At 38.0% G+C, this 13,705-nt stretch overlaps 1 protein-coding gene across 20 annotated transcripts in view; it reads left to right on the top strand.

The window, feature by feature from the left end:
* Window positions 1–13,705, top strand: part of PSPC1 (paraspeckle component 1) — a 103,654-nt gene that overhangs the window by 24,582 nt on the left and 65,367 nt on the right. For all 20 annotated transcript variants that reach the window (XR_011506813.1, XR_011506814.1, XR_011506800.1 and 17 more), the window contains exon 5: window positions 10,343–10,427. Coding sequence is in view for 1 of the 20 variants with exons in the window: in XM_070520323.1 (XP_070376424.1) it covers window positions 10,343–10,427 (85 nt within the window). In the remaining 19 variants the exon portion in view is untranslated. The remainder of the gene's footprint in view (window positions 1–10,342; window positions 10,428–13,705) is intronic.

Genomic DNA, 13,705 nt, shown 5'->3' with positions numbered 1-13,705 from the left:
TTCTTTTAAAGGTGAAAATTTGATCATCATCCATCTTTAAATGTTTTTGGTAGATTCTCATTTCCTTTAGGATAAAGTCCAGGGTTATTTTTTTTCCTATTCAGTAAATGTTTATTGAGCAGTTACGATCAAGTCACTGAACAACTATGCTTATGTTAAATAAGTTAAAACAAAATCCAACTCAACAAACAGTAGATACTAGCCAGACGTTTCTGGTTTCATTTGGACCCTAAACATAGTAGTTCTGTAAGTTCACTCTTCCTCTAATAAAATCATGTAATATGTTTAAAACTAAGTCTCGTCTGTTATAGAACATGTGAAAATCATTACCTAAGATAAAGTTACAGAATTTTGACTGCTTAGAGCTGGAAGAGAGAACTTTAAGTTTATCCAGTCCAGTGGTTTTGTGGTTTTAAAATTTGATTACACGTCAGAATCAACTGGGAAATTTTGAAAAATTTAGTTTCCTAAGCTCCATGATTCCTGTAGTACTTCTGTTCAGTATGAATTGTTCTCTTGTCATAGCCTGCCAGGCACTTGCCCCTTTGTTTTCCCACTCTACAGTCATGCCATAGTTAGGAAATAACATTGATTAGATATGAAAACATGTGTGCTAAAAGATATTTGTTGCTGCTGCTGACAAACAGTAGTATAACAGTCATTACATCAGCACGTATTTAATGTTAGTTATAGAAGACACTGTCTCAGGTACTGAGGATATAGTGATGATAAAGAACGACATTTCTTTAGGCTTCATAGAGCTTTTTTTTTTTTTTTTTGAGGAAGATTAGCCCTGAGCTAACTGCTGCCAATCCTCCTCTTTTTGCTGAGGAAGACTGGCCCTGAGCTAACATCCATGCCCATCTTCCTCTACTTTATATGTGGGATGTCTACCACAGCATGGCTTGCCAAGCAGCGCCATGTCCGCACCCAGGATCCGAACCAGTGAACCCCGGGCCGCCATAGTGGAACGTGTGCACTTAACTGCTGTGCCACCGGGCTGGCCCCTCATTAAGCTCTTAAAAAGCTTTGCCTCCCTTCTAAGGGCATTTTTGCCTCCCTCCTAAGGGCATCTTGACTTTTGAAGCAGAGTAATTTTGGAGTTATTTCCCATGAGCTTTTATTTTATTGCTTTTTGTGTGTTTACAGGAATACCTCATTTTATTGTGCTTTGCTTTATTGCACTTTGCAGATACTGGGTTTTTTACAACTTGAAGGTTGTGGCAATCCTGCCACAAGTCTGTTGGTGCCATTTTTTTAACAGCATTTGCTCACTTCATGTCTCTGTGTCACATTTTGGTAATTCTTGCCATATTTCAAACTTTTTCATTATTACTTTATTTGTTATGGTGGTCTGTGATGAGTGATCTTTCACGTTACTATTGTAATTGTTTTGGGGAACAATGAACTGCACCCATATAAGGTGCCAAACTTAATTGATAAATGTTTTGTGTTTTCTGACTTTTCCACCGACGGGCCGTTTCTCCCCCTCTCTGCTTCTCCTCTTGCCTGCATATTCCCTGAGACACGACAATATTGAAATTAGGCCAATTAATAACCCTACAGTGGCCTCTAAGTGTTGAAGTGAAAAGGAAATTTGTGTCTCTCCCTTTAAATCAAAAGCCAGAAATGATTAAGGTTAATGAGGAAGGCAGGTTGAAGCTGAGATAGACCAAAAGCTAGGCCTCTTGCAGCAAGCAGTTAACCAAGTTGTGAATGCAAAGGAAAAGTTCTTGAAGGAAATTAAAAGTGTTATTCCGGTGAACACATGAATGCTAAGAAAGTAAAGCAGCCTTATTGCTGATATGGAGAAGGTTTTCGTGGTCTGTATAGAAGATCAAACCAGCCACAACATTCCCTTCAGCCAAAGCCTAATCCAGAGCAAGGCCCTAACTCTCTTCTATTCTATGAAGGCTGAGAGAAGTGAGGAAGCTGCAGAAGAAAAGTTTGAAGCCAGCAGATGTTGGTTCATGAGGTTTAAGGAAAGAAGCTTCTCCATAACATAGCAGTGCAAGGTGAAGCAGCAGGTGCTGATGTAGACGCTGCAGCAAGTTCTCCAGAAGATCTAGCTAAGATCATTCATGAAGGCGGCTACACTAAACAGCAGAGTTTCAGCGTAGATGAAACATCCGTATATCGGAAGAAGATGCCATGTAAGGCTTTCATAGCTAGAGAGGAGAAGTCAGTGCCTGGCTTCAAAGGACAGGCTGACTCTCTTGTTAGGGGCCAGTGCAGCTGGTGACTTTAAGTTGAAGGCACTGCTCATTTATCATTCTCCAAATCCCAGAGCCCTTAAGAATTATGCTAAATCTACCCTACCTGTGCTCTGTAAATGGAACAGCAAAGCCTGGGTGACAGCACATCTATTTCCTACATGGTTTACTGAATATTTTTTTTTCTTTTTGAGGAAGATTAGCCCTGAGCTAACATTTGCTGCCAATCCTCCTTTTTGCTGAGGAAGATTGGCCCTGAGCTACCATCTGTGCCCTTCTTTGATTTTGTATGTGGGACGCCTGCCTCAGCGTGGCTTGATAAGCAATATGTAGGTCCACACCTGGGATCCGAGCTGACCCCTACTGAATCTTTTAAGCCCACTATTGAGACCTGCTGCTCAGGAAAAATGATTTCTTTCAAAATATTACTGCTCATTGACAATGCACCTGGTCATCCAAGGGCTCTGATGGAGATGTACAAGAGATTAATGTTGTTTTCATGCCTGTTAACACAACGTCCATTCTTCAGCCCATGGATCAAGGAGTAATTTCAACTTGCAAGTCTTATTATTTGATACATCTCATAAGGGTATAGCTGCCGTAGATAGTGATTCCTCTGATGGATCTGGGCAAAGTAAATTGAAAATCTTTTGGAAAGGATTCACTATTCTAGATGCCATTAAGATGTTTGTGATTCATGGGAAGAGGTCAAAATATCAGCCTTAACAGCAGTTTGGAAGAAGTTGATTCCAACCGTCATGGATGACTTTGAGAGGTTCAAGACTTCAGTGGAGGAAGTAACTCTAGATATTGTGGAAACAGCAAAACACCTAGAATTAGAAGTGGAGCCTGAAGATCTGACTGAATTGCTGCAGTCTCATGATAAAACTTGAAAAGATGATGAGTTGCTTCTTATGGAGGAGCAAAGAAAGTTGTTTCTTAAGATGGAACCTGTTTCTGGTGAAGATGCTGTGAAGATCATTGAAATAACAAAAGATTTAGAATATTACATGATCTTAGTTGATTAAGCAATGGCAGGATTTAAGAGGATTGACTCCAATTTTGAAAGAAGTTCTGCGGGTAAAATGCTATCAAACAGCATTGCATGCTACAGAGAAATCCTTCTTGAAAGAAAATCAATGAGGCAAACTTCAGTTTTGTCTTATTTTAAGAAAATGCTGCAGCCACCCATCTTTCGGCAACCACTGCCCTGATCAGTCAGCAGCCATCAATATTGTGGCAAGACCCTCCACCAGGAAAAAGATTACGACTCAGATGAAGGCTCAGAGGATGGTTAGCATTTTTTAGCAATAAAGTATTTGTTAATTAAGGCGTGTACATTGTTTCTTTAGCTATAACGCTATTATACAGTTAATATAGTACAGTCGTGCATCGCTTAATGATGGGAATATGTTCTGAGAGATGTGTCCTAGGCAGTTTCGTTGTTGTGCAAACAGATAAGTGTACTTATACAAACGTAGATGGTATATCCTACTACACACCGAGGCTGTATAGTACTAATCTTAGAGAACCACCATTGTATATGTGGTCCAGTGTTGACTGAAATGTCGTTAACGTGGTTTATGACTCTAGTATAAACATAACTTTTATACGCATTGGGAAACCAAAAAGTTTGTGACTTGCTTTATTGTGATTCTTACTTTATTGTGGTGGTCTGAAACTGAACCCGCAATAACTGAGATATGCCTGTATTTATAACCCCTCTTAATAATATTTTAGTTTATAGTATTAGAAAAGCACATTGCTTAGTATATCCTATTCCTTGCTTCTGGGTTTACTTCCGCTGAAGTACATCTTCTATTTATTTCAGCGAAAGTATGCAGGTGATAAAAGCACTTCAGTATTAGTTTGTTTAAAAAATCTACAATTTTATTTTTTTGTTCTACAATTTTATATTTCATCCAGCGTTTCTAAGAGTGTATTCAGATCAAGGAGTTAAGGTAACCTTAGTTGTGTGGCTCTGCAGAAGTGCAGAACTCTCTAGTTGACCTATCAGGGAAGTAGAGAGCTCAGATAGTACAGAAAAGGTGCCCCCTTCTGTGTGCCCACCTGGTTTCTTGTGATAATAACTGTTTCTTCTTTGTATTACTTTTTAAAATTTATTTTCAAGATTGTTTTGGTGAGGAAGAATCGCTCTGAGTTAACATCTGTTGCCAATCTTCATCTTGTTTTTCTTTTTTTTTGACTTTTCTTTCTTTTTGGTGAGGAAGATTGGCCCTGAGCTAACGTCTGTGCCAGTCTTCCTCTATTTTGTATGTGGGATGCCACCTCAGCATGGCTTGATGAGTGGTGTGTGGGTCCACACCTGGGAACTGAACCTGCAGACTCCAGGCTGCTGAAGCAGAGTGTGTAAACTTGACAACTATGCCATCAGGCCAGCCCTAATCTTCCTCTTTTTTTTTTTTTTTTTAAGGAAGATTAGCCCTGAACTAACATCGTACCATCTTCCTCTACTTTATATGTGGGATGCCTGCCACAGCATGGCTTGATAAGCGGTGCATAGATCTATGCCTGGGATCCAACCCGGCAAACCCTGGGCCGCTGAAGTGGAGCATGCTAACTTAACCGCTATGCCACTGGGCTGGCCCCCCCTCTTTTTTTGCTTGAGAAAAATTAGTCTTGAGCTAACATCTGTGCCAGTCTTCTCTGTTTTGTATGTGGGTTGCTGACACAGCATGGCTTGATGAGTGGTGTACGTCTGAACCCGGGATTCGAACCCGTGAACCTGGGCTGCTGAAATGAAATGTGCCAGACTTAACCACTATGCCATGTGGCTGGCCCCTCTTCTATAGTTTAACAGTTTCTTTTGTATCCTTTAATGAAAAGAAATCGTGCATATGTCAGTAAATACGTGTCTGTATATTTATTTTAACCAGAAAAAAACTCCTATTTATTTTCTTCTGCACTTTACTTTTTGACTTTCTATGTAAGTGCATGCATATAGATCTGCTTCATTTTTTTAAATGGTTGTACCACATTCTGTTAAATGACTGTAAATTTAACTCATCTATGGAATATCTAGTTCTCTTTCAAGTTTGTTAGTAAAAACAATGCTGCAATGTGTATTTATGTATATATCTTTGCAAATTTTTGTAAATATCAATTCTTATTTGGCATACCAGTACCTCTTAATAATTTCTTCATTTATACTTTATTGATGTTTATTTAGTCCTTTCTGGATCAAAATCCTATTACGCTTATTACAGGTAATTGTTTTCCTTTTCCATCTGTTTCTGATCATCGGTATAGGAGGCAGTTCCTGAATTTTCTTCACGGTTATTTTTGTATTATCTTTGTTAACTGTGATTATGTAACTCTCAGTAGGTAATATAAACTCTGCCATGCATTTTGCTGTTAGTCTCTCCTCTTCCACCACTGAGTTTTTGATTATATTAAAATTCTTTATATATGCCTTTGTATTGATAAATCAAGTAATGGAAGTATATTTATTTCCTTTAAATGTTATCTTTTGATTCCTGATTACCAAAGAAAAAAGAATGAGGAAGTAGGCATGTTTGGTTTTTCCTTCGTTCTCTTTTCCTCTCAGCTTTTTTCTATTTTGCTTCTGATTTGTCTGGATTTATGACACTGACTTAATGTTGTTTTAAGTATAAAAGCTGCTTTTGTTTGTTTATTTATTTTGATGAGAACATTTAATTTCTTCTCTCTTACCAACTTTGAATTATACATTACAGTGGAATCCCATGTTATACGTATTAGACCTTTAGGCCTTATTCACTTTATAGCTGAGAGTTTGTATCCTTTTACCAACCTCTGTCTGTTTCCACCACCTCTCAGCCCTTGGTAACCACTTTTCTACTTTGTTTTCCTATGCGTTTGACTTCTTTTAGATTCCATATCTAACTTATACCGTGTAGTATTTGTCAGTCTGGCATATTTCCCTGAGTATAATGCCCTCAAGGTCCATCGCTGTTGTTGCAAAGGGCAGAGTTTCCTTTTCTCATGGCTGAATAATATTCCGTTGTGTGAGTGTGTATATATATACCACACTGTGTGTATATCTGTGTCTATATACTACATTGTATATACATACACCACGTTATCTTTATCCGTTCATCTGTTATTGGATGGTTTCCATATATTGGCTATTGTGAATAATGCTACAGTGAACATGGAACTGCAGATACCACTTCGATATCCTGTTTCCATTTTGACTTAATGTTCTTTCACCATAATCCTCATACATGTTTAAATTTTGACTATTTTAAATAGGTTGAGTCATGTCTTTTCTCTTGTTCACCTGATTGTCTGATGTTGATCAGCTTTCATGATTCCTTTAACAAGGCTTCACAGAAACAACGTTCTTAGAGTTCTTCCATGTTCTAAAATATTATCTGTGATCCTTGTACTTTAAACTGGTACTTGAATGATACAACATTTATGGATCTTATCCCTCTTCCTTTCTTGAGTACTTGATAGCATGTTTGATTGTCTTCTTGCGTTGAATGTTTGTGGGGAAGTCTGAGGTAAGCCTGAGTTTTTTCCCTCTTGTAAGTGACTTGATCCTTTTACCAGGCTTCCATATGAATTCTTTCTTTTTACAGTCCACTAACTTATCCAGTGTGTGTCCCCCCCCAACTTTTTGTTATGAGAAGTTTTAAATGTAAAAAAGTTGAGGACGTGAGGGTGATCTGTCTGTGACGTCTGTCACCCCATTGATCACCAGGGTTGCTTTGGCTGATCCAACTGGCTAGGCAGGTGTCCCCTTCCTCCCTTCCCACTCCACGTGTGTCCCTCCATGCTCCATGTGCGTCCCTCCTGAAGCTACACACTAGTTTGAAGAGGACGACGTTCCCTGGTAGAGGAGGACCAGTTTTTGGTCAAGGGTACACAAGTAGCTGCGTTTCCCTGCTAAAACGTCCAGACAAGCTCTCAAGGTCATTTGTAGGAGAATGTAGGGTAGTCACCCTTTCAAAGACTCCAGACACATGCAAATGAGGTGCAGTGTGTGGCAGTTTAAAAAGAAAAGGAAGAAAAAAGTTGAAGGAATTTTAAGGTGTTCACCACTTAGATTCTATGTTTAAAATTTTGCCATACTTGCTTTATTACATCTTTTCATCTGTTCATTCTTGTATTCAAGATATATCTTCTACACCATAATATTTTAATTTTTCCTTGGGACTAGATATGCCCTTTCAATTCTTGTATTTCTAGAAAGTATAATTGTTGGGTCAGAGAGCGTGCCTTCGGTTTTCATGATTTGAAGGATATTAAGTTGAGAAAACAATTTCTTATATTCTAGCAAATTAAACTTCGAATTTATATTTCCCTCTGTTCCCTTTTGCCATATACCCATGTTTATAATATAATGAAATTATAGTATAGATATAGTTTTATGTTCTTTTATCATTAAATCTATTAGGTAGGGTCTGGCCCAGTGATGCAGCGGTTAAGTGTGCACGTTCCACCTTGGCGGCCCGGGGTTCGCCAGGGCGCATCCTGACTGCGGACATGGCACCGCTTGGCAAGCCATGCTGTGGTAGGCGTCCCACATAGAAAGTAGAGGAAGATGGGCACAGATGTTAGCTCAGGGCCAGTCTTCCTCGGCAAAAAGAAGAGGACTGGCAGCAGATGTTAGTTTAGGGCTAATGTTCCTCAAAAAAAAAAAAAAAAATCTGTTAGGTAAGCATTTTTAAATATTATTTGGTCTAGTAATAAGTAGTGCCACAGCTGATGTCTTCATGTTAATGGATGCCTTTGGATTTTCTTTTAAGAAAAATTTCTATGAGTGTGATTTACTGGATCAGAAGATAAACATGTCTAGTTATATATATTTTTTGGTAACGTTCCCCTCAGAAAGATATTATCATGGCAGTGTACAAATATATAAACTGTAGTGAAATTTCAGGAGCTTTGAATAGTAGCAACTTACAGAAATAATTTAGTAAATGTAAAATGGCAGTTTTAAGTTGATAGTCCTCCTTCTTAGTATCAGATAATGTGTTTATCTGATAATTTGATTGTCAGATCTTTTGAGCTAATTAGTATACCAATGTTACAAGTGAGGAAATATGATCTGAGAGGTTTAAAGCAGCTTTCTCAATGGGCACAGCTTAAAAGAAGATCCAGCTGTCAGAAAACAAACATTCATGTTCTTGTCTTACTCCTTTTCATGGAAGAAAATGTAATGCATATTTTTAAATTTATTATTATATATGGTAAGAAGTCCCTGAGTTAAGAGCAGCTAACCTACAAAACTATGATAAAATTGTTACAGGATATACTGGATTGACTTTTCTTGAATAATGTATGATTGTAGGACATTTTCCAGACTGGCTTATTGAAGCATTTCCTCTTAGGAATATAAGTAGATTATGTATTTTTGGTCTCTACTACATTTCTCGAGCTAAAGTAATTATATGATAGTTATATGATTCTCAGTGTTGGTCGCACAATGGAGTCATCTAGGAGGCTTCAAGAAAATACCAATATCCGCTCCACATCCCAAGAAATTTTTATTTAATTGGTCTGTGATTACAAAGTACTTAAAAATTCTGATGAGCAGTTAAGGTTGACGACTAATGGTATAAATGTTTAAAATCATTTGTAGTCATGTTTAGTGTTTTTTTTTTCTTTTCACTTTTTTCTCCCCAAATCCCCCCAGTACATAGTTGTATATTTTTTTAGTTGTGGTCCTTCTAGTTGTGCTCTGTGGGATGCTGCCTCAGCCTGGCTTGACGAGCGGTGCCATGTCGGCGCCCAGGATCCAAACCAAGGAAACCCTGGGCCGTCACAGTGGAGCATGCGAACTTAACCACTGGGCCACGGGGTCTGCCCCTAATGGTTTTTGAGATAGCTAAGTGTTTTCTCAACTGGAATACTATCAGAATCACCTGGTTTCTACCCTGTATACCAAAAGGGACTTTCCTGAGCAGAGTCCCCAAATCTGTTTTTTAATTTTTATTTTTTAAGTTTCCCAGTTGAGTCTGATCATCCAGCTTTGGGATACTGGCGTTTTGGAAAGAAGGAGTGATTTGGCTGTGTATCCCAGTTGAACCCTGTAATAGCTGGATGGTTAGAGCACATTTATGATGTATCTGAATCTTTTTACCATGACATAATACGTAATTCAGTGTGTTTTCAGTCTGTAAAATGGTGAGGATAGTGTTTACCTTTTTAGGGTTGTGATACCTACCTTGTTACAGTTATGTTGTTAGGCTTACTGGTGCATGGAACGTTAACTGTAACTGCTAGTATTGTGTAAGTTCTGAAAACGACGACTTACTAAGAAACATTCAATTGAGATAAATTATGTTCATTTTAGAGATTTGAGATGATAAGGTGAGAGAAAAGGATGATAAAAGCAATCATTGTGCCATCCAGAGTATTTTATTATTTTAATATTTTTTTAACCTATGCATATATGCACATGTAATTTGGTAAGATTACAAGTATTTTTAAGCACTGGGGAAGTTTATTACTCCTAGGATGTGCAAAACAAATGTACTTTTCATTATCTTTTATTACTCTGGAACTTCTGTTCTTGATGATACAGCAAGGATTGGTGACAGCAGGAATGCCTGTCTTGTTTAAAATGATCTTGTTTAAATCAATATTCAACCTTCCCCCCCCCTTCAAGAATTCAGTCCTCATTGCCCTCCTCATAATACATTGACTTAGTGCAGGAGGAATCTTTTGCTAATTATGTTGAGAGACATGTTCTTTGGGTTCTCACATGCCCTCTGCTGATGTCTCCCAAGGTATCTTTTTGGGCTTTGCACATGCTGCTGGAAAAAAATTCTAATTTGTATAAAAGAATGTAAATGAGAATCTACCTACTATTTATTCTGTTTTTAGTATGTTCTAGGCCCTATGTTAAAACAGTTGCTACCCATTTTATTTTCTTAACATAAGGATAAATTTTATTATTCTCTTTATACACGTGAAGAAACAGGCCCACAAAAGGTATTGATTTGATTAATTACACAACTAGAAATCTTTCAATATAAAATGACGTAATAAAACAAAAAGCTTGATGCATGAATATGAATAAGTTGCTAAATACGTTGCCAGTAAAAGAGAATCTCTATACTTACAATAACAGAAAGGGAAGCTAAAAGTATTAATGTGTAATCAATATTTTATAGATCTAATGAGGCGTCAAGAAGAACTCAGACGCTTGGAAGAACTCAGAAACCAAGAGCTGCAAAAACGGAAACAAATACAACTGAGGTAAGAGAACATCCTTGTAACATATATGTGAATATATATAGTTTTCATTGTGTGTGTTATTAATAAAAGCTGCCCCCCCCCCCCGCCCATTATAAACAACTTGTACAAGTTGTATTGGAAAATACAGAAAAAAATAACAAAGTTGTCTGTTTTTGACTACACCTAGGGAATTACTCCGCAAAGTAGCATAGTTGTTTATTATGAGTTTTTAGCTGGTTAAGGACGCTTAGCGTACACTTTGAACTTACATAAGGAGCTTAGGTATTATTGTTTATAATTTATTGTAAGAATGCTCTATTATTTACTGGACCATTTTCCCAGAGGCACATAATGTTTGTATTGCTCTTAGTTTCAACTTTTTCATGTGTATAACACTACTGTAAATGCCTTTATGCATCTTTGTGCTCCTGATAATTTGTTTAGAACAGATTTCTGGAAGTGGAATCTGTGGTGAAAATGGTATGGGCATTTAAAATCTCAGTACGTAATAGACAACTGTGATGGTCAACTTAAAATCTCTTAGGTTACGTAAGAACGTTTTGGAGTGGTTGATCCAAGATGTATAGACAAAAATTAATAGCTTTCCTTGTACCTGCAATATTTAGTTGTGAAATATGAGATGGACATTACTCTTAAAAGTTTCAAAAATCATAATAATTAGGAATGTTATGAACAAAGCTATGATAGATTAAAGCAAACTTAAAATTTTGTTTTTGAAGGTGTTATAACAATATAAGTGCTTGTGGTGGGAAGGTGCTCATGGGAAATAAAAAATAAGGACAGGTAAAACTGAATGGGTGTGAAGTGTCTTCACAATCTGGAGATAGGTAGTATGCAGTATATTTTATTGTATTTTCTCCAACTTGTACCTGATTATATAAATGTATATAGTTCCGTTTTGGAACTACTCTAATTTTACTCTAACCTACTTAATCCCAAATTATGGTACTTTAACAGGCAGCATCAGCGTTCTAACTTGGGAGTTGTTTGAAACTTCAAAGTCTCAAACCTCCCCCAGAAATACTGAATCAGAGAATGTAGGAGTGGGGGCCGGCCCCCTGGCCGAGTGGTTAAGTTCCTACACTCCGCTTTGGTGGCCCAGGGTTTCCCCGGTTCGAATCCTGGGCGTGGACATGGCACCACTCATCAGGCCATGCTGAGGCGGTGTCCCACGTACCACAACTAGAAGGATCCACAACTATGAACCAGGGGGACTTTGGGGGAGAGAAAGGAAACATCTTTAAAAAAAAAAAAAAAAAGACAAAAGAAAATGTGAGAATGGGCCCCAGCCACGTGTGCTTTAATAAATCCTCTTGGTGATACTAATGCATCACAAAGTTTGAAAACCACAACTGTATACAACTCCCCACATGAACTCCTTAGATGATGAGGGATTTTTTTTCAACTTCTCTCTTGTTGTTCCTTTTCCTATTATGTAAATATGTTAAAGTCTCTTCTACTTTTACAAAGAAAGGGAAGTCTCCCCTCCCCTAACATAAAATCATATCTGAATCCAGTTTTCTCCTCTTATATTTTCACTTGACAGCTAGGCGTTTATAATTAGTACCCTACCCTTAACATGCTGAAAAAAAAAATAAATAATTAAAACCAAACAATGTGGGAGAAGTCAACCCAAAATAGTGTCTAAAAATATAACAGATGGGGGGCTGGCCTCTTGGCACAGCACTTAAGTTCGTATGTTCCACTTCTGTGGCCCTGGGTTTGCCAGTTCAGATCCCAGGTGCGGACATGGCACCGCTTGGCAAGCCATGCTCTGGTAGGAGGTCCCACATATAAAGTAGAGGAAGATGGGCACGGATGTTAGCTCAGGGCCAGTCTTCCTCAGCAAAAAGAGGAGGGTTGGCAGCAGAGGTTAGCTCAGGGCTAATCTTCCTCAAACAAAAGAAAGAACAAAGAAAAGTAACAGATGGGGGCCAGCCCCGTGGCTGAGTGATTAGGGTCGCATGCTCTACTTTGGTGGCCCAGGGTTTCGCCCTTCAGATCCTGGGTGCAGACATGGCACCGCGTCTCAGGCCACACTGAGGCAGTGTCTCACATGCCACAACTAGGACCCACAACTAAAATAGACAACTATGTATTGGTGGGATTTGGGGAGAAAAAGCAGGAAAAAAAAAAAAGATTGGCAACAGTTGTTAGCTCAGGTGCCAATCTTTAAAAAAAAAAAAGCAAAAAATAACAGATGAACGTTCCTGTATTACATTGGATAACATTATCACACTGATAAGAGATGGGAAGAAAATAAAGAACCGAAATAACTTTGGAAAACAGTATCTTGACTGGATACTATAGGCTGATGACAAGAAGACCAGTATATAAATTCTGTAATCTAGTTAGTAAACATGTTTCTCACAGAGATAGGGGTTAATATTTCTGAAACTACTTTTTTTCCATAAGACTTTCTGATCAGATCTTTATTAAAAATAATGTGTATAGTTTTGTAAGTGAACAAATTAATAAACATAGATAATGAGACCCACGTTTCTCATTGTTGGAGAAAGAAAGAGAGCGAGGAGAAAGGCTAAGATTAAACTGAATCCTGTGGTGTCGAATTGGAATCATAGATATCAGTATGAACTTAGTGGTATTTAGTGTAGACAGATGTAGAAATATAGATGTGTGTTATGTATCTATGCCTGTGTTCTTATACATACATATATTTCATAGCCCTGTCCACCTAGAAGCAGTGATGTCTCAGTAACAGTGCGCACATCTAGTGTTCAGATTTTTGTGTCAAAACACTGTTCTCCAATAAAAGAAACTAGGGTTTTTGGAAAAGTGGTTGATTCCAGGACTGAAAAGTCCAAGATGAGCCTGGAATATGTTGCACCAAAGAGTAAGAAAGTACTCAAAAAAGAATGGGCTGTGTTGAAAGAACACAGAAACGAAACTGAAGGAGCTCCTAATGGCCAAAGTTGGAACAATTTCATCAACAAAATAAAAAGTGATAGTATTAGATTTTAAAGATTTTATTTTTCCTTTTTCTCCCTGAAGCCCCCCAGTACATAGTTATATATTTTAGTTATGGGTCCTTCTAATTGTGGCATGTGGGACAGCATGGCCCAAGGAGTGGTGCCATGTCCACGCCCAGGACCCGAACCGGTGAAACCTTGGGCCACCGAAGCAGAGTATGTGAACTTAACCACTGGGCCATGGGGCTGGTCCCATCTGAGGTTTTCTTGACGAAAATTTATCACATTATGCCAGTCATGAGAAAACTTAAACCGAAATTGAAGGACATTCTACAAAAAATAATCAGT

Source organism: Equus asinus, chromosome 11 (assembly GCF_041296235.1).
Source record: "Equus asinus isolate D_3611 breed Donkey chromosome 11, EquAss-T2T_v2, whole genome shotgun sequence".
NCBI lineage: Eukaryota > Metazoa > Chordata > Mammalia > Perissodactyla > Equidae > Equus > Equus asinus.
The sequence above is the reverse complement of the archived record's forward strand: the minus strand, read 5'-3'. Positions and strand labels throughout refer to the sequence as shown.